The 20,507-nt window shown below is 34.3% G+C and overlaps 1 protein-coding gene across 3 annotated transcripts in view; it reads right to left on the bottom strand.

Moving 5' to 3' along the window:
* The window catches only part of PAN3 (poly(A) specific ribonuclease subunit PAN3), a 129,936-nt gene that overhangs the window by 28,724 nt on the left and 80,705 nt on the right, over nucleotides 1-20,507 (bottom strand). For all 3 annotated transcript variants that reach the window (XM_045566845.1, XM_045566843.1, XM_045566844.1), the window contains 3 exons: nucleotides 5,533-5,780; nucleotides 2,707-2,811; nucleotides 1,822-1,879 (listed from right to left, as the gene is read on the bottom strand). In XM_045566845.1, coding sequence (XP_045422801.1) covers nucleotides 1,822-1,879; nucleotides 2,707-2,811; nucleotides 5,533-5,780 — 411 coding nt within the window. The remainder of the gene's footprint in view (nucleotides 1-1,821; nucleotides 1,880-2,706; nucleotides 2,812-5,532; nucleotides 5,781-20,507) is intronic.

A 20,507-nucleotide genomic window follows, 5' to 3' on the forward strand; every position in this document is an offset into this window, starting at 1 on the left:
CCTCAGATGATCATCCCGCATTGATGGGATTACAGGCGTGAGCCACGGTGCACAGCCCCTAACACTTTTATATTTTTTACATGGTCAGACTTCAAAATAATCTTACTTGTATTTCCCTAATCAGTGATGTTCAACATCTCTTCATGTGTTTATTCAACATATGAGTTTCTTCTTCTATAAAATGCTTATTCTGATCTTTTGGTCTGTTTTCTATTGAGTTGTTTGTGCTCTTACTGATATGTAAGAGTTTTTTATACTCAGTTGTGTACACTGCAAATATATCCTTCCAAGTTTTTTGTTTTTGTTTTTTTTAAAAACTGTAGGTGTCTTTAGATAGTTTTAAATTTTAATTTCATAAAATTTAAAACTATTTTAAATTTTCTTTTAGAGTATTTTCTTTTAGAGACAACATGCTTTATGTCCTGTATAGGAAATCTTTCCTTACTAAAAATGTTAAACCCATTCATTTATATTGTATAGTAAGAGTTTTAAAGTTTTGTCTCAGACATGTAACTTCTTCATCTATTTGGAGTTGATTTTTTAATGTGGCTTGAGATAATGATCCAATTTTATCTTCTCCACATAGAAAACCATTTTTCTAATGCCTTTCTTTCCCCACCGCCTTGCCGCCTTTATCACACAATGGGTCTGGGCTCTCTTTAGCCTGCTTCATTAATCAGTTTGTCTAACCCTGTGCCATTACCACATTGTTTAGTTACTACACACTCAAACCAAGCCTCTCCTTCCCCAATAAACACATGGATTCTTCATAAGAATATGAACTATAATCATATCCTTCAAAGTGCCTTGGATAGTCTTGGCCCTTTAATCTTTGGTAAATTTTATCATATTACATGACAAATGCTTTTATGAAAATTCTATTATGATTTGACTGGAATTATAATAAATCCATAGGTCAATTTTAAAAAACTGTCACCTTACTCATTATATCTTCTATTATATCATGTATTTCACTCTATTTATTTATCTTATTTAATACCTCTTAATAAATCTTCCCTGTTGAGATCTTACACATCATTTGTTGTATTTATTCCTAGGTACTGACATTGCAAAACCATTTTCAAAAGCATTTTCTTTAACTTATATTTTGAAGTTAACTGGGGTCTATAGAAATGCAACTGATGTATTAATTTTATATCTGGCTATTTTCGAAACTCTTATTTCAAATAATGCCTAACCTACAGTCATATGATTTATAGATGAGAGGTTTATTTTCTCCTTTCCAATCTTTATGCCTCCAATCTTTTTAAATTTTTGCCCTCACTTAGGCCTCAACTACAATGTTAAATAATTAAGAAAAATTCCAACCTGAATATTTCAAAGGTTATAACAGGTAAGTCCCCTGCCCATCTAAACTGTAAAGATCCATCTGAAGATAAAACAGTCAGACATATTCCTTTTACTTCTTTGGCAGTCACAATAACACATACTGGACTACTAGGCTGAACCCTTGATTACAACCAAGTGTTTTAATATTATCTCTATGGCAAACGCATTCCTACTGTATTATTTATAATGTTTTACTAAATTATATTATATTTAATCTACACAGAGTAAGCTAGGGAAAGAGATTTTAATAGTCTGAGAAATACTGTGGTACAGTGAGAAAACCCTGGTTTAAATCCTGACCCAGCCAGCAATTTGCTAGCCACTGTTCCTAAAGGCAAGTGACTCAACCTGTCAACTTCAGTTTTCCTCATATGCAAAATGGAGATGACACTATGTCACAGGATGTTTGTGAGGGATAAATTAAGAATTATAATAGACTGTAAAAGGAAAGATGAATCAACTTGATTTTACCTGGCATATCTGCTTGATCAATTTGAGCCATTGTTATTAAATGTCTGTTAATCAGCTCCTAAGAAAAGGAAATAAGTATTTTATATCTAAACACAGATCCTGAAATCCATATTTCTTATTATAACTAAATAAGTATTAATATTCCTGGCATGTGTGCTTTTTAATATTGATATTATGAAATAACACTTCTAAAGAAGGTAAAATGTCTAAATTCCAGTCCTTGATAGACCTGCCTATACGTAAGGCTGGGTTTAAGTAGCTGTGCTATAACCCAAAGCATATGACTATGTGGCTGAAAATTTAAGGTCTACTTGTAAGCTGGTCAAAATTAATTCTAAAAACATTATACTGGTAGAATTACTTCTGTGAAACAAAACTATTTCCCAGATTCTGAGTATAAAATGAAATCCTACATATCAACACCTAGCCATTTACCAAAAAATAAGACAAACAAAAACTAATTTTTATAAAACTTACATTTTAAAAACCTTGAGCTCTCTTAAAATGAAATTCATTTCTGAGCCAAATTACCTATTCTCAACCTGTGTCTATCAGCAAAAAGTTGTTTGAAGGATAGAAATCATTTAAATTATTTATATACTTCCAAGAGCCCTTTCAATTGAAAGAATATGAACTATAAAAATGTGGCCCATTCAAGTGGCTATTTTATGTTTTATATCCTAACACATAATTACTTGAAATTTTCTTTAAAAATAGACTTCCTTAAATATACCAATTAAAACTTACACATTCTAAATTCTGTCTGCTTTAGTACAGCATATTTGATTAAATAATATGCTTTGAAAAGAGCTCTCTTCTTTCCCCTGCTCTCTGATAAAGCACAGTAGGCATTAAGTGTTTCCACTATGAATTCTGAAAGCATACCTGTCGGAGTTCATCAGCCATGAAGAAGGAAGGTGCATTTGCTTTCGGTTGCATATAAGCAACATGAGGTGCAGTTGGAGGATAAATATGATAGTTTGGAAATACCTGAAAAGGTAGGGAGGGGGAAAATGTAATTGCTAACTTTTCTCAATTAATAAGCTTTATCACTGTTTTGATAACATTTTAACCTATACGTGATAGTGATAAATTTTAAAACATTTTTCATCTTTAAACAATAGTTTCATTAGAATTAACCTCAGAGAAAAGCTGTTACTACAATACTTTCTGAATAAATTCATTTTTTAAAAAATCTTGTATTTCAATAATCAATTTTTCAAAATTAATGAGAAAGGAAACATTTCTTCAAATATAGTAAAATTTAAGCTCCAATGAGAAGGCAAACGTAGCTCGTTGGAAGAAATGTTACACAGTCAGCCCTCCGTATCTCCACAAATACTATACCATTTTATATCAGGGACTTGAGCATCTGTGGATTTTGGTATCTGAGGGGGGGTCCTGGAACCAATCCCCCGAGTGATGACTGTACAAATAGTTTATAGGTATTTTTTGAAAGCAACTGAAAGAAAAAAGAAAGAAAGGAAGGAAGGAAGAGAGGAAGGAAGGAAGGAAGGAAGGAAGGAAGGAAGGAAGGAAGGAAGGAAGGAAGGAAGGAAGGAAGGAAGGAAGGAAAGTAAAGGTGTTTGGGTACAGTAAGATAATGAAGTAACAAACTAACACTGCCCTTGTCACCCCCAAAATTGCCCCCTTCCTAGGCTTTTTGTAGCCAACCTAAACAAAGTGCTAACACACCTGTAAACACTTCAAACTGCCACAGTGAGGAAGACCAACTTATTCTAGGTCAGCAGTTTACTGAATAGAAGGATGCAACAATACATGTACCTTCCAATACAAAATCAAAGCACATTTTAAAATATCTTTTCTGCTTTTTTATTCTTTCATTTTAAAAACAAACTTTTTTTTTCTACTTTTAAGAATGAATTCAGCTAACTGCTGTTGCCCACAGATTATTCTGCTCTGGATCTCAACTAGGAAGTAGTTTTGAAATACTTTAAGGTTTCTTTTAACCTGTATCTACAGGGAGAATAACAACCTTCTTTGTCTTGCTTTAGTTTTCCTTACATCACACAGCATAGTTTGGCTTAAATACCTCAAGTTTGCCATGAGCGTATTTTTGAAGAGTGGTTTGAGGGGTAAAAACATCATAAAAATGTGCCATATTAATCTCTATAAAAATAGCTGAGATAGTTTTGTGACAAAAGAACTTCTTTAGTCACTAAACTAAATTTCTTCTTTCTAAAAATGTGATAAAATAAAATGTAAATGAACATAAAATATAATAAACCAAAAGGTGGAGGGGTGGAAAATACTGATGGATCCTTACTTGAAAGAACCAATGGAAGTCTCTGCTCTACCTACCTACCTCAATTACTTGACCTGTTTGGAAAGCTGTTCTGTCAACTTTTGAAAGATCTCTGATTTAAAAAAAAAAAAAAACCACAAAACTATTAGCTCTTTTATTATTTTTTTAAAGTAGTTTACATGATTTACAAGTACTTCTATAAATGTTTTCACGTTTATTTCTCATAGGGTCATCAGGTGTTACTGTCTTCACTTTACAATTGGATAAACAGTCTCATAAGTACCAATATGCAGGAGTCCCAAAACAATGGTAGAACCAGGTCCGTAAATATTTCAAAAGAAAGGAAAGAAAGAAACCTGTTCTCTTTTCACTCAAATTACCTTTTACTAAAATATTAAATTTAATCAAAATAAGCTGTTAACCAAACTTGGGGGATCAAAATCTGCCTGCTGAAATTCAAATAACTTTCCATGTAAGCCTACTGTCTATGATAGTCAAATGTCTACAGTTTAGATCAGCTTCCATATTTTAATGAAATCTGGATTTCTCACTCAGGAGCTCTTCATCTACTACTCAGTTTCCTAGAGTAAATAAAATGATTTTTAATATGGACAAAATAATGAAGCTAAAAAGGTATAATTTATGTAACATGACAATACTTCCCTGTCCTTCCACCCCTTTCAGCCCCCCACACCCTGCCCTTTCCCTCTTCCTGGCTCCTGTCCCTTCTCTCTCTCAGGACATCACTAATTCACTCTGAGAAGAAATCTTTACTCCTGGGCATGTTCCTCCTCTCTTGGTCTTTGTATTTCTGTTTAGTCTGGGTCTACGCCTTCCCATTTGTTTCATAATTCTTCTTTCTCTTCTTCACTAGTCCTTTGGTAGCTGACTCCTCATTCCCAGTCATGGCTCTCTTTGGTCTCAATCTTCTCCCTCCTTAGCAATAACCCATATCACAGGCCCCTTATCACTATGTGTCACTCTACCACCCAGAGATCTAGCTGTTAAATCATTGCCGTTCTGAGGCATGAGTTTATAATCAGTCTGCTTTCAATAACTACTGATATGATACCATCTACTTTCTCTAACTTCTTACTAGAGGTAAAACTACCTATATCTATAAACAAGTATCAGTGAATATCAACTCTAGCTGGCACAAGTACTAGGTAACCCCATAAGAAAATATGTCATAAAGTACTAATATAGAGCCTAGATATACATTATAATAATTTCTGATTAAAACCAGATTTGTCCAAAACTAGAGTTATTTGTATGGCAGAACTAGATTTATTTGAAGAGGTAAGAAGAGACTAGAATTTTTATCTAAGTTAGAAAATAAGATACTTTTTCACATTACAATAAAAAGATGCAAAAGGGGGTAAACCTCCTCATTAATAAGAAGGATTGATTATAAGACTATAATTTCCTCTTTAATGTAGACATACCATCCCAGTCAAGGGTGCTGGAGTTGTGTCTGTATAGAAGTAAGTTGTCCCACCAACAGTTTCCTTTTGGATCACCTGACCAGAAGATGGAGTCTGAGAAACAGGATTATTAACAGGTGTAGAGGCACTAGAAGGCACCATGTAACTTGCTGGATTTGGAGTGTGACTTCTTCTTCTGGGAGCAGGAGAAGTATGCGGCGTAATCTTGGGGGAATGAAGAGGGGAAGATCCAGCAGACAATGACATTCCTGAAGAAAATGTAAAAAAGTTTCTTAATAGAGCACTAATTGGTTTTACAGAAAAAAATATGGAAAATTAAAATGCAAACATTCATTTGGAAGAAACGTCGTCTTTAACAAATTTTAAGAGCGAAGATAAATGACATAATTTTGTCTTGTTTTAGAAAAGGCTCTGATTAAAGCAAATGTAAAGAAATTTCTTTGTTCAAATGTAGTCAATTTCTAAATAAATTAGCAAATTTATTGCAAGAATAGTCTCCTCCATACCAAGGTTTACGTCAGAAACTTCAATGGTAAGTCACCAAAAATTTAATAAATTAATTTAATGGAAGAGTGGGAAGTAACAGAATGAATTGGGACTCTTCATAAAATTGTGCCTTTTATAAAAGTCTTAAAAAAAAGACTTATAAAGACATATAAAAAAGACTTTTATAAAAGGCATAATTCCTTTTTTTGCTAAGAATCACTTCAAACTGTGACTAATAACAATACAAATACCACATTCCCCCCAAATATTATAGTATTAAAAATTCAAATTAATAAAGATCTACTAGATTTCTTTCAGCCAAATACAATTAACAAAATTGTTTGAAAAAACAAAAAAAAATTAAGTCTAAGTTGAAATTTAAATGCTGTACTTTTTTTTTAATCAAGCAGTATACTGTTTTGATGCCTTTTTGTCTTTAAATAGGCATAAACTGAAATTTCCTCAGATCCGTACTTTTTAAAATTAAGCCAAATGATACCATAATGTTCTACTGGAAGTTTTACTCAACCACAACCGATAGGAAACCATGACATGCAGAGCACCCTCTGTTACTATCTATGTGGATAAATGGGACAGACCAATTGTCTTTTTAACCTTCAAGGAGATTCCAAGCTAGCTGAGAAAACAAGACCAGTCTCATGTAAAAGACATAAGATGACTTAAATAAACACTCAAATATAAACTAATGTACTGCAACCTACATGCATAAATGTAGACGAAATGCAAATTAATTAAACCAGGTAGAGTTCATCAGAGACCTAATGGAAGTGATCAGTTCTGAACAGATTGAAAAGGGTATCTAGAGCTACAGTTACACTTCCTGCAAAAACGGGCTTATTCAGGAACTGTTTCCTGGCTATTTTGGTGAATTCTTAAAAACCTTCACCATTGAAGTAAGACACTACCTTACAATCCAAGAAAAAAGTTACCAAAATGCCTCTGGTCACAGAATTATGATCAATAGGGATACATGTTGCAATTTCTAATAATTCATTAGACACCAATATTATGTTCTGAAAAACATGTAGGTGAACAAAAATATGCAGAGAACTTAAGTTACACTCATCTCTTCTCTGGACAGAACTTTGTACTTTCTAAAGAGCCTTGATATAATTACTTCATCTGATTTTCTGAGCAATTAAGTAGGTAGGTAGGTCAGATTATGAACATCACAGTAAACATCAGAACTTAGACAAAGGAAGCTATATTATTTAACAAAGGACATATATGCAAGTCAACAGCAAAGCTGGACTCAAACCTAAGTCTCTAAATCCCCACTCTAGTACTCCTACTGCTATAACACAATGTCTACTGCATTAAAATTAAAATAGGCCAGAAATTCTCAAGTATGTCTTCTTTTTTGGGGGGGGGCGGGGGTGAGACAGGGTCTCACTCTATTGCCGAGGCTGGAGTGCAGTGGTGCTAAGGTAGCTCACTATAACCTCAACCTCCAGGGCTCAAGTGATTCTCCCATCTCAGCCTCCCAGGTAGCTGGTAGTACAGATATGAGACACCACACCTGGCTAATTTTTTAAATTATTATTATTTTTTAATACAGATAGGATCTTGCTATGTTGCCCAGACTGGTCTCAAACTCCTGGACTCAAGGGATCCTCCTGCCTCTGCCTCCGCTTCCCAAAGTGTTGGGTTTATAGGCACAAGTCACCATACCTGGCCTCAAGTATGTCTTAAATATATCTAAAAGAAATGTTAAAAACAAAAAACTCCCTTTTTAAAAAAACAATGTTTATGAAAATGCCAAGTTACTATATTAAAATAAGCCTAATTTTTATTTTTTTAACTGTACCAGAGCTCCATTTTTATCTAACTCTATATATTACACATTTAATGGCAGGTTAATCTATGCAGTGAATATTCTACTAGACTATTTTCAAAGGATAACTACTTCCAATTTATCTAAAATGAAACGTAATTAGACAGTTTTTCTTAAAGCAAGTCTCTAAGCCTTTCCAAGGCAAAACTGGCCAAGTCATCAAAGATCAGTACATTTGTTTACTATCTTTACATTAAGCAATGTAATAAATACAGCTACATTCTTGAGTACTTTTCATGTGTCTGGCACTAATCTAAGGGCTCCACATGCATCAGTATACTTAACTCTCACAACCATTCTGTGAGGTAGGTATAGGGTGTTCATTTCACAGAGGAGGAGAAAACTAAATTGAAGATTAAAAGAATTACTATAAGGACAAATTAATTAAAGAAAAGAATCAAGATTCAAACCCAGGTCTATTTGATTCCAAATGCTATGCTCTCAGCCAATATACTATATAGTTGCCCAATTCTTCAGTCTTATAGGAAATAATAGAAAGGGGATCTATTATACTTTATAGTAGTTCTTAGCTCTAGTATACTTAAGCTATGTGAGGAGGGGGAGGTGTGCATGGGCTGAAGGGAAGTTTTCTCATACCAAAGTAGGAATATAAGTGAGACAAAAATTAGAATACATGAAAAGAGATTACCAAAAACAATCTAAGGTCAGTTAAGAAGGAAATCTGTGGATAGCAGAATTTACACTATAGAACATCAAGATTTCTCTTAAGAATTTTTAATTTTGTGAAGTTATTTCAATATAAAGCAGAAGAACTGAAGTTTGAGTTCCTATATCTGAGCTAAGGTTGACTGGAGTTACTTAAATACATTCAAAATATAAGCTGGCTGTGGTGGCGTGTGCCTGTAGTTGGGAGGATCACTGGAGGCCAGGAGTTCAAGGCTGGAGTGTGTTAGGATCACACCTATGAATGGCCACTGCACTCCAGCCTGGATAACATGGTGAGACCCCATCTCTTAAAAAAAAGAAAACAAAAAGAAAAAGAAACAAGAAAAGAAACAAGAAAACAGAAATCCAAAATAAAACATGTACAACAGTAAGCATCACCACCCATAAAAACAACAGGATATTTAAATAGTATAGGGAGTTAGAAATGAAATTAACCACTATATTTCTGAAAAAAAAAAAAAAAAAAAATCTAATCACAAAAGGCACACCATTGTGCCAGCTACCCATTTTATAAGTGTGTTAAAGGACTGAGTAAAATACCCACATATCTGCTTGGAGAGAGGTATTCTGTACTTAGAATAATGAATAATGAAGACAATAAGCACAACATACCCGTTCTTAAGGCCTACATACAAAACCAAGTTATAAACAACAGGAAAGAGTAGAACCGCACTATACAGAAACACGGAGTTAAAAATAAGGAACTAGAATTAAACAGATTCTGCTCAAATCAAAGAAAATTGATTCAAAGTTCAGAATTCTTAGTTAAAAATGACATCTCCCACTGTATATTATTTAATGTTTAACCAGAGGAATCTTCGGCTATCAGGGTTTCAGGAATCGACTTAATATAACAAAATTGACAGTTTTCTATTAATAACGATGCACATCAGATACATTATAATAGAAGTCTGTTTTCCTTCATTAGAAATCTCATATCTCTCACACATAAATATTCTTTTATAATTTCTATCTTTCCCTATGTGGGAGGGAAAAAGCTACCAGTAGTTATTATAACACTCTGATATTAACTGGCACTCAATCAACAAAACACTAAAGCAAATACAGTACCACACAGAAGATCAGCATAACAATCTAGAAGAATAAAAATTGTATTTAAAAAATTCTAAATTAGAAATCCTTCACTTTTGTATTTCTTTTTTTGTATCTTTATTGTCATTTACTGTTAGAATGCTATTCTGGTGACATCATATATAATAATTTCACTATAACTTTTTAAGTGAATAGACAAACTGACACATTTAAGTCATAAATGATAAATTAATTGCTTTATGACATTTGAAAAATGCTTCTTAAAGGTATCCAATTCAAATAAAAGTGAGGAAAAACACAAGAATGCCCAGTGGAAAAACTAACCAGAACAATTAACAAAATAAAGAAATAAGATATTTAAAAGACTCTTGTAAATAATTACAGAATTCATTAGTTAGGGCAATACTATTTCTGGAAAATGAGAGACTGAACTAACATGGATACCCTTCCCCCTCCTCAACCCCCACCAATGACATGAACACACTGAAATATGACGCTCAAAATTTAAAAATATAGGTGAGGTAAAAAAGAACAACAACAAAAATGCCAAGAGCAAGAAACTAAGGCAGAATTTAACGCTAAGACATTATGTTGTTGAGGTTTGGGGAATCACAACCTAAGTCAGATACAGTCTCTACAAGGTGAAGTCTCTAATGCCCACAAAGGCATATGTAATATGGCCTTGAGCCCATAAAATGTGGTAAATGAACTAAAACCTCTGTGTAAAGCCAGAACTCTAACCCCATGCCTGTCCCATGCATAGGTATAGGGAAGAAAATCCCCATGAGAGGCTCCATGTTATAGGAATCCCAATGAGAAATTAACATAAAATGTGATTTGCTCAAGCAAAACGGTTCAGACACGTGGCTGAAGCAAACACTGAACTATTTTGATGAACACTTCCACAAATCAAAAGCATACAGGAACCCACCCCAGAAAATAACCCCATTTAAAAGAACTCAAAAATAAGAATCGACATGCATAATATACTTGAGAATTACCATCCTAAAAACAAAGAAGATATTTGTTCTTTAAAAGGAAAAAACCTTCAAGAGTTGAGTTAAATAGCAAAGTAGACAAAATCAAAGGGAGAAACAGCAAATTAGAAGGATCTGAGAAAGGTAACTAGAACTTGGAAAATAGGAAAAGAGTGGTTAAGAGACACAAACCAGGCTGGGCACAGTGGCTGGCACCTATAATCCTGGCACTTTGGGAGGCCAAGGTGGGAGGAGTGCTTGAGCCCAGGGATTTAAGACCAGCCTGGGCAACACAGTGAGACCCCCATCTCTACAAAAAATGAAAAAAAAAAAAAATTAGCTGGGTGCGGTGGCATGCACCTGCAGTCCCAGCTACTCGGGAGGCTGAGACAGGAGGATTAAGCCTGGGAGTTTGAGGTTGCAGTGAGCTATGATGATGCCACTGAACTCCAGCCCCGGCCACAGAGCAAGACCTTGTCTCAAAATAAATAAACAAACAAACACACACAAAACATAGAATGGCTATGTAAATATCAAGGAGAAAATAAAATGTATTAGAGAAGCAGTATTCGAAGAGAAAAGATGTGTGACTTTCAAGAACTAATTCACCATATAAATCCCCATTCAAGAAGTCCTGACCAAGAGTTCTGAGCAGAATAAATAAAATCAAATCCCTTTGACCAACTGTGTGAAACTGTAGCATGCCAAAGGCAAAGAGAAAAATCTTAAAAACTATCAGAAAAGAGACAAACCAACAAAAGAAAATAATTACATTAACAGGAGACTGCATCAGCAACACCAGATGATGGAATATTCAAAGTAAGGAGAAAAGATAACTGTCATCTTGAAATTTATAAACAATCTATAAATGAGGATAAAAATAAAGACATTTTTGTGTTTGTCACTCACGTTTCCCTGGCCAAAGTACTATTAAATAATCAACTACAGTTAAGAAAGAAATTCCCTCCCCAAAAGACATGAAATTAAGAATGTATGAGTAAATCTGAATAACCACTAACAGTAAAAGAAAAACAATTAGACTGAGACAGGTTAAAGTCAAAGTGTAACTAAAATTCTAGACAATATAACACTGAAAAGGGGCAGAAAGGCTCAGTCATTATAAATACTTGTATTAATGTTGTTATTGCCCATCTGTTCAATAATTTCATACTTAAAGCATGCATGGTAAAAACCTAGGGGTTACCACCACATAAAATATAAACCTAATATGTAACATTCAATTCCCACTTCACACCTCTGAACAAATGTTAACCTGAAAGAGCCAATCCTTCAAGATGGACCCCAAGTACCTAACTGGGCCTAAATTTAAAATAGAACCAAGTGTTCCTTACTAGGGGTCACATACATACTCCGAGTTCCTGGAAAACCCGCACCTTTTATCTTTGGGACTTTCAGGGCTTACCTGAGCCAACCAATCAGAGCTCACCTGCCTCAGCCAACCAGTGGCTCAGGTGTATTGACCAATCAGAACTAAACAGGTCTCAATCCTTCACTAGCATAAACAAATCTGACTGGGAATGTGGGAGGGAACTTTTGCTAAAAAATTTCCCTTTCTTCTCTGGATTGCTCCTTCCTTTTACACCAGAAACTGTACCTCCCCAGTGTGCATACTATTCTGTGGAATAAAGTCTCTTTACTTCAAATTCCATTTCAAGGAACTTTTGTTCACACACCACATAAAAAATTACATCAAAATGGACCAAAAATCTAAATGTAAAAAATAAAACCATAACTCTAAAAAGAAAACATAGGTATAAACTTTCCTCACCTTCGGTTAAGCAATGGTTTCTTAAGATATGATGCCTAAAGGACAAGTAACCAAAGAAAAAATATTTAAATTGGGCCTCATCAAAATTTAAAACTTGATGTATTTCCCTGGGAACTATCAAGAAAGTGAAAAGGCAACCCACAGGATGGGAGAAAATATTTGCACAACATATATTTAATAAAGTTCTAGTATGCATGATCATTTCAACAGATGCCCAAAAAGCATTAAACAAAAGTTAACATCTCTTTATGATAAAAACTCTCAACAAACTGGGCATAGAAGGAACACACTTGAAAACAATAAAGGCCATATATGACAAATCCACAGCTAACATACTACTGAATGGGGAAAAACTGAGAGCCTTTCCTCTAAGATCTAGAACAAAGAGAAAAGGATGCCCACTTTCACCATTTTTATTCAACATAATATTGGAAGTCCTAGCCAGAGCAATTAGGCAAGAGTAAGAAATAAAGCACATCATAATTGGAAAGGATGAAGTCAAACTGTCCTTGTTTTCAGATGACATATTACATTTACAAACACATAAAGACTCTACCAAAAAACTGTTAGAACTGATAAATGAATTTATGTAAAAATCAGTAGCATTTATATATGCCAACAGCAAATAACAAAGAAATCAAGAAAGCAATCCCATTTATAATAGTCACAAAAAACATAAAATACCTGAGAATAAATTTATCCAAACAAGTGAAAGATCTCTATAAGAACTATAAACACTTATGAAGGAAACTGAAGAGGCACAAAAAAATGGAAAGATAGCCCATGCTCATGAATTGGAATAATTAATATTGTTAAAATGTTAATACTCTCCAAAGTGATCTACAGATTCAATACAATTTCTATCAAAACACAAATGACATTCTTCACAGAAACAGAAAAAACAATCCTAAAATTCGTATGAAAACACAAAAGATCTGAATAGCCAAAGCAATCCTGAGCAAAAGAACAAACCTAGGGAGACAACACAATAACTTCTAACTATACTACAAAGCCATAGTAACCAAAACAGCATGGTACCTGGATAAAAACACACAGACCAATGGAACAGAATAGAGAATCCAGAAATAAATACACACATTTACAGCCAATTCATTTTTGACAAAGGTTGCAAGAACACACAGTGAAGAAAAGACAGTCTTTTCAATACTGGCGCTGGGAGAACTGGATACCCATAAGCACATAAGCAGAAGAATGAAGCTAGACCTCCCTCCCTCACCATATGCAAAAATAAAACCAAAACAGGTTAAAGACTTAAATCAAAGAATTGAAACTATTAGGAAAAAAAAAAAACACTGGGAAAACACTGGTCTGGGCAAAGATTTTTTTTTTTGGATAAGGCCTCACAGGCAACAAAAGCAGAAGTAGACAAATGGGATTATATTAAACTAAAAAGCTTCTGCACAGCAAAGAAAACAATCTGCCGTGAACAAAGTGATGACACAATCTACAGAACAAGAGAAGACATATGCAAACTATCCACAAAAACCAGAATTTATAAAGAACTCAACTCAACAGCAAAAAAAAAAAAAAAAAACCCTAAATAATCTAATTTTTAAAATGGGCAAAAGGGCTGGGAGCGATGGCTGGCGAGACAGGAGGAGGCGTCCAAGGCTGCAGTGAGCTACAATTGCACCACCACACTCCAGGCTAGGCAACTTAAAAAAAAAAAAAAAAAAAAAAGGGCAAAAGATCTGAATAGGCTGGGCACTAGGGAGGATTACTTGAGGCCAGGAGTTTGAGACCAGCCTGGGCAACACTGTGAGATCCTGTTTCTACAAAAAAATAAATAAAAATTATCTGGGTGTAGTGGCATGCACCTGTAGTCCTTGCTACTCAGGAGGCTGAGGCAGGAGGACTGCTTGAGCCTAGTTCAAGGCTGCAGTGATCTATGATCACACCACTGTACACCAACCTGGGTAACAGAGTAAGACCCTGTCTCTAAAAAACAAAAAAAATCTGAATAGACATTTTCTCAAAAGAAGACATACAAATGACCAACAGGAATATGAAAAAACGCTCAACATCACTAATCATGAGAGAAATGCAGATCAAAACCACAATGAGATATCCTCTTACCCCAATTAAAATGGCTTTTATTAAAAAGACAAAAAATAACAGATACTAGCAAGGATGCAGAGAAAGGGGAACACTCATACACTGTTGGTGGGAATGTAAATTAGTACAGCCAGTATGAAAAACAGTAAGGAGGTTCCACAAAAAAACTGAAAAATAGAACTACCATACGATCCAGCAATCCCACTACTGGGTATATATCCAAAAGAAAGGAAATCAGTTTATCAAAGAGATATCTAGACTCTCATGTATGTTGCAGCACTATTCACAATAGTCAATACACTGAATCAACCTAAGTATCCACCCATGATGAATGGATAAGGAAAATGTGGTGCATATACAGAATGGAACATTATCCAGCCATAAAAAACAATGAAATCTTTTTATTTGCAGCAACATGGATGGAACTGCAGGGGGTGGGGGGCATTATGTTAAGTGAAATGAGCCAGACACAGAGAGACAAATACAGCATGTTCTCATTCATATGAAAGAGGTAAAAAAGTAGATCTCATGGAAGTAGAGAGTTGACTGGTGATTATCAGGGCCTGGGTAGGGTAGGGTAGAGTAGGGTAGGGTAGGGTAGGGTTATGGGGGCTTGAAGAGAGATTGGTCAATGGATACAAAAATACAGTTAGAAGGGAATAAGATCTAGTGTTTGACAGTACAGTATGGTGACTATAGTTAACAATTTATTGTATAATTCAGAATAGCTAGAAGAGAACTGGAATGTTCCCAACATAAAGAAAAGATAAATATTTGAGGTAATGGATATCCCAATTACCTTAATTTGATCCCTATACATTGTATGCACTTATCAAAATATCACGTGTACTCCAAAAATATGTACAACCATCATGTGTCAAATTTTTTAAAAGGTCTAATACGCAGAATATAATGAGAACTTTTACAACTCAACAGTAGCAAAAGCCCAAATGAATTAAAACATGGGCAAAGAGTCAGCATGGTGACATGCACCTGCAGTCTCACTCAGCTACTCAGGAGGCTGAGGGAGAAGGATTGCTTGAACCCAGGAGTTTGATTCCAGCCTGGGCAATATAGCAAGGCCTCATCTCTAATAATAATAATGATTATTATTATTATTATTATTATTTTTAAAAACTGGGCAAAAAATTTGAATAGACATTTCTCCAAAGAAGACATACAAATGGCCAATAAGCATATGAAAAGAAGCTCAACATCCTTAGTCATTAGGGACGTGACAGTCAAAACCACAATAATATATCATTTCATACCCACTAGGATGGCTATAATAAAAACGTGGGTAATAAAAGGTATTATCAAGGAAATGGAGAAAGTGGAACCTTCATACACTTCTGGCATGTAAAATGGTACAGTCACTTTGGAAAACAGCTTGGCAGTTCCTTAAATTGTTAAACACAGAGTTACCATAAGACCCTGCAATTCTACTACTACGTATATTACCCAATAGAATTGAAAACCTACATTCACACGAAAACTTGTACATCAATGTTCCCAGTAGCATTATGCATAACTGCCAAAAAGTGGAAACAACCTGATAAGTGGGCAGACAAAATGTGATATATCCATACAATGGAGTATTATTCACCCATAAAAAGAAGGAAATACTGATACATGCCTCAACATTTATGAACCTTGAAAACATTAATGAAAAAAGCCAGACACAAAAAGGCCACATATTATATGATTTTATTTATATGAAATGTCCAGAATAGGAAAAGCTGTAAAGTAAGAAAAAGCAAATCAGTGGTTTTCAGGGACTGGGGAGAGAGGAAAATGGAAGTGACTGGAAGTGACTGCTATGGGTACAAAGTTTCCTTTTGGGATGACGAAAATGCTATATAATTAGTGGTGACAGCTGGGAGATCTTGGAATATACTAAAATCTGCTGAATTGTACATTTTAAAAGGATGAATTTATGGTATGTGAATTAAATCTCAACAAAAAATAATGAACATCCGTATCATTGCTTGGGGGGGAGAGGAGAAGGATCAAGAAAACGCTATTAATCCAATGGGGGGAGGGGCGGAGGATGAAATACAATGCCAAAAAAAAAAAAAGAAAAGAAAGCCCAAGGAACCAGGAACCTACTTACATTAACTAACAGCAATAAAAAGATAAAGTATCTAGGCACAAACTTAATCAGAAATGTGTGCGGCCTGTATGAAGAAAACATTAAAGCTCTACTGACAGAAATAAAAGGGAACATGAAAAAAGTATGGGTAACAAATACCCATACTTGTTATAAAGATGTCAATTCTACACTAACCTAAGACTATAATGTTAATTCAATGAAAATACCAACAGGATTTTAAAAAATTAACCAAGCTAATTATATCCACGTGAAAAAAAAACCATTGAGAATAGCCAAGAAAAGTACTCAAGAAAGAAAAATAAGATGAAGAACAACAACAACAAAAAAGAATGAAGGAAAAAGTAGGGTATAACACCACGAGATATTAACAAGTGATCAAAAATACAGTAAAAAGGATATTTGATAGAGGTTCATATGAATAAGTGGATCAATGCGATAGAACAGGACACCAAACTGATCTCAAATACACATGAAAATATAACATAAAGGTAGTAATTCAAACTTCAGGGGGGAAGATGGATTACTCAATAGTTGTATGTGACAACTTGCTAGCCATCACTAAATGACAGAATGAATTTATAAACAGATGGTTAGATAAAAATCAGTAAAAGTGAATCTCCCTTTCATTCATTACAACCATATAAATTTCAAATGAATATTCAAATTGGATATTGAAGAGTTTAAAATAAAATGAAAGGGCTCTCAAAGAGTATTTTGAAAAATATATAATGTTATGTGGACACAAAATTCAAAGGTTAAAAAAGAAAATGTTTGTCAATTTAACTTCTTCAAAAAATAAAAATTGCTACAGAGCAAGAATAGATCTGCAACAATATATAGTTATTAAAATCAGTAAGAAAACAGAAAGCAATGATTGGAAAATAGACAAATTATACAACTAGCCAGTTCACAGAAAAGAAAATTAAATGCCTCAAACATATAAAAAGATTCTCATGTTCACTGCTAAAGAGTAACTAATTAAAACTAGCTCATCATTGGGCTCTTCACAGACTGGCATAGGTAACAAAGTTTAATTAGACAATTATTAAAAGGGTGAGTGGTATATAAATACTGTCACATACACTTTTGGTATCTTTTTGAAGACAATTTAGCAATACCTATCAGCTAGAACTTTTTTATTGTTATGATAATGGTAAGTAATTCAAATAAAAATGACAAATGAAAAATAAAAGCTGTAAAGTGAAAATTTTTGCCTTGTTTATTTTTGTTGCCCATAGGACTCAATGAATAAATGTCTTATGAATGAACATTAGTTTTAAATCTATTCCAGGAAAAAACAAAAGTAATATGTCCTTCAACCAGAGAAGTTATAAAGGGTCTTCTCTCAGAAACAAAGGCATCTGAAACCCCAGAGTGAAGATCATTCTAAATAAGAAAACATTAAAAACACTCCTTTTAAAATCAGGAACAAGACAAAAATGTCAAGTATGAACACTTTTAATCAACACTGTACTAAAGGCCCTAGCCAGTACAAGATAGCAGAAAAAAAGATTGCAAGGGAAGAAATAAAACTATCGCTATTTACAGAAAATATAGTTGTCCAAATATAAGAATTTACAAAATATTAAAAATAATAGAGTTTATCAGACTGACCAAATACAGAAGTTAACCACACATCTACACATTAGGAAGAATCAATATTTTGAAAAGAGAAATATTTTGTTTCTCAAAGATACCAATTATGATACCAACAAATACTACAAAGCCTCTCAGAATAAATTTAACAAAATGTGTGTAAGAGTGAAATACAGAAAATTATAAAACTTTGTGGAAAGACATTACAGATGACCTGGAAAAAAGAAATGGAGAGATAGAACCCATGTTCATGTATTGGAAGACAATACTGTAATGATGAGAATTCTTTTCAAATTCTCTGAAGATTCCATACAACTTCCCTGAAGACACCACACTGCCTCATGCATCTACAAGCCACTTCCTTCTCTAGCACATCATCTACAGTCCTACTTACCAACACCAAATTTTCTAAACCCCAACCTCATAGTAAATTCTAGTTCATCCTGAAATACTTTCTTACTCGATGAAGATTTTCTTGATAGCCATACTTAAAACTTATTCCCATAATTTTGTTTTTCTTTACCTTTTGCTGCAAATACCACATGTAATTTAACTGTCTATTAATAGGGAAGAACTGTGCCCTTAATCCTCTCTGCATTCTCATCTACACCTGTTAATGGCACACTGTCAGTACAAAATAATTTTGTTGAAAAGAAATGCATGCAAAGGTGAAGACTTCCTCCTTTTTTGGTACCAACAACCAAGATGCTCAATATAGCAATTTAATGATCATCACATTGTCAGGAATGGCAAGTGCCATCACCAGAAACACTGAATATAAGAAGAAGTTGGAAGCAGAAGACAAGTAAATGGTCATGCTATCAAGCAGCACAGACATCAGTCAACACTATTAAAAAAACAACTGTGAAACAATCCATTAGACACTATGAAAGAAAGGGAGAAATTTGAAAGAATCTGGGGTGAAGGACATTCTTTTGACAGAGTAAAGTCTGATCATTTTAGTAAGTATTACTCTTTCAGGTCAACAAACCTGAGTAAACCTATGTTACACTAATAATTTTAACAAAGTTTCAATAACGAAACTAAATCCTCAATAATAAATTGTCATGTCTGACTACACTGAAAAGAATGGTTTAGATTAGAAATTAACAAAACCATCTCATCTTGAACAGATGAACTAGAGGACAAAGAGAGGAAGCACTTGCTTTTTTAACAACAGGACCAACATTTGGGGCTTTTTCCAACAGAACATCATTCTAAGGAATTTATATTCAGAAATACAAAAAACAAAATTACTACTAGAATACTTCTTACTTCATTCATTTTTAACCAAATTCCCCAAATTATCCCCCTAAAATCAAACAGTACACAGTTACAGCCCAAAACATAGACACTATTTTATATCCCTCAATTTGAACAGGGACTTCAATATGTTAAGAATTAACAAAGTTTCTTCCTTGACTTTCCTGATGATGATTCAAAGAGGAGGTGTAAAAAAACAGCTCCAAAGTTAAGTTCAGAGCACTTTGCCTCCCTACTTGCTATTTCAGTGCTTCAGAGATAAGATTTGTTTCTTTGTCCACATACATCACTGGCTCTTAGCAGGAGGATCTGAGTTTAAGGAAGGGATTTCAGTGGAATTACCATTACAATTAAAAGTTAGGATGTCATGGAGTTATTGGCAATTGATACAATCTGTGAAAAAATCCCCAAGATACTCTAAGTAAATATACTGCATGCAGGACAGCATTCTACTGGAGAAAATTTTCTAAAATAAGATATTAAGTTACAAAATAATGTCAGAAATGCAATAAAGTCTTCCCATGATGTTGTTGATTACTATATAAATAAACCTACTTTACAATATAATCCTTAGTTTCTCACTAAATTCAGTAATAAAAATCCTTGATTGGAGGTCCCCAAGTCTACCCTCGGGTTCAGAAATTCGCCAGAATTCATAGGACACAGTATACAGTTGCACTCATGGCTGAGATTATTACAGCAATATGGTAAGCATATATAGCTAGATCTCACAAGTCTAGAGGAATTTGCGTGTAGACTTCCTGTTCTCTCTCCCTCTCATGAAGAGTCACAGCAAGCACACTCTTCCCCGACTAACGTGTCCAATGTATTTGCTCAGAGAAGCCTGTTAGAGAACAAGGCTTTTATTGTGGACTGATTATATAGACACCCTCCCTCTGCTTAGCACACACCAGAATTCCAAAATTCTGGAAGGAGAGCAAACCACAGTTTGCACAAAGAGATCAGGCAAAGTAAACTATATTTATTGGTTAGGAAACAGTGGGAACTCTCCCAAAATCCAAGTTCCCAGACATCAGCCAAGGACCAACCTTGCAAGCAGGCATTTTTTAAGGATAGCAG

The sequence above is a fragment of the Lemur catta genome, chromosome 13 (genome assembly GCF_020740605.2).
Source record: "Lemur catta isolate mLemCat1 chromosome 13, mLemCat1.pri, whole genome shotgun sequence".
Classification (NCBI taxonomy): domain Eukaryota; kingdom Metazoa; phylum Chordata; class Mammalia; order Primates; family Lemuridae; genus Lemur; species Lemur catta.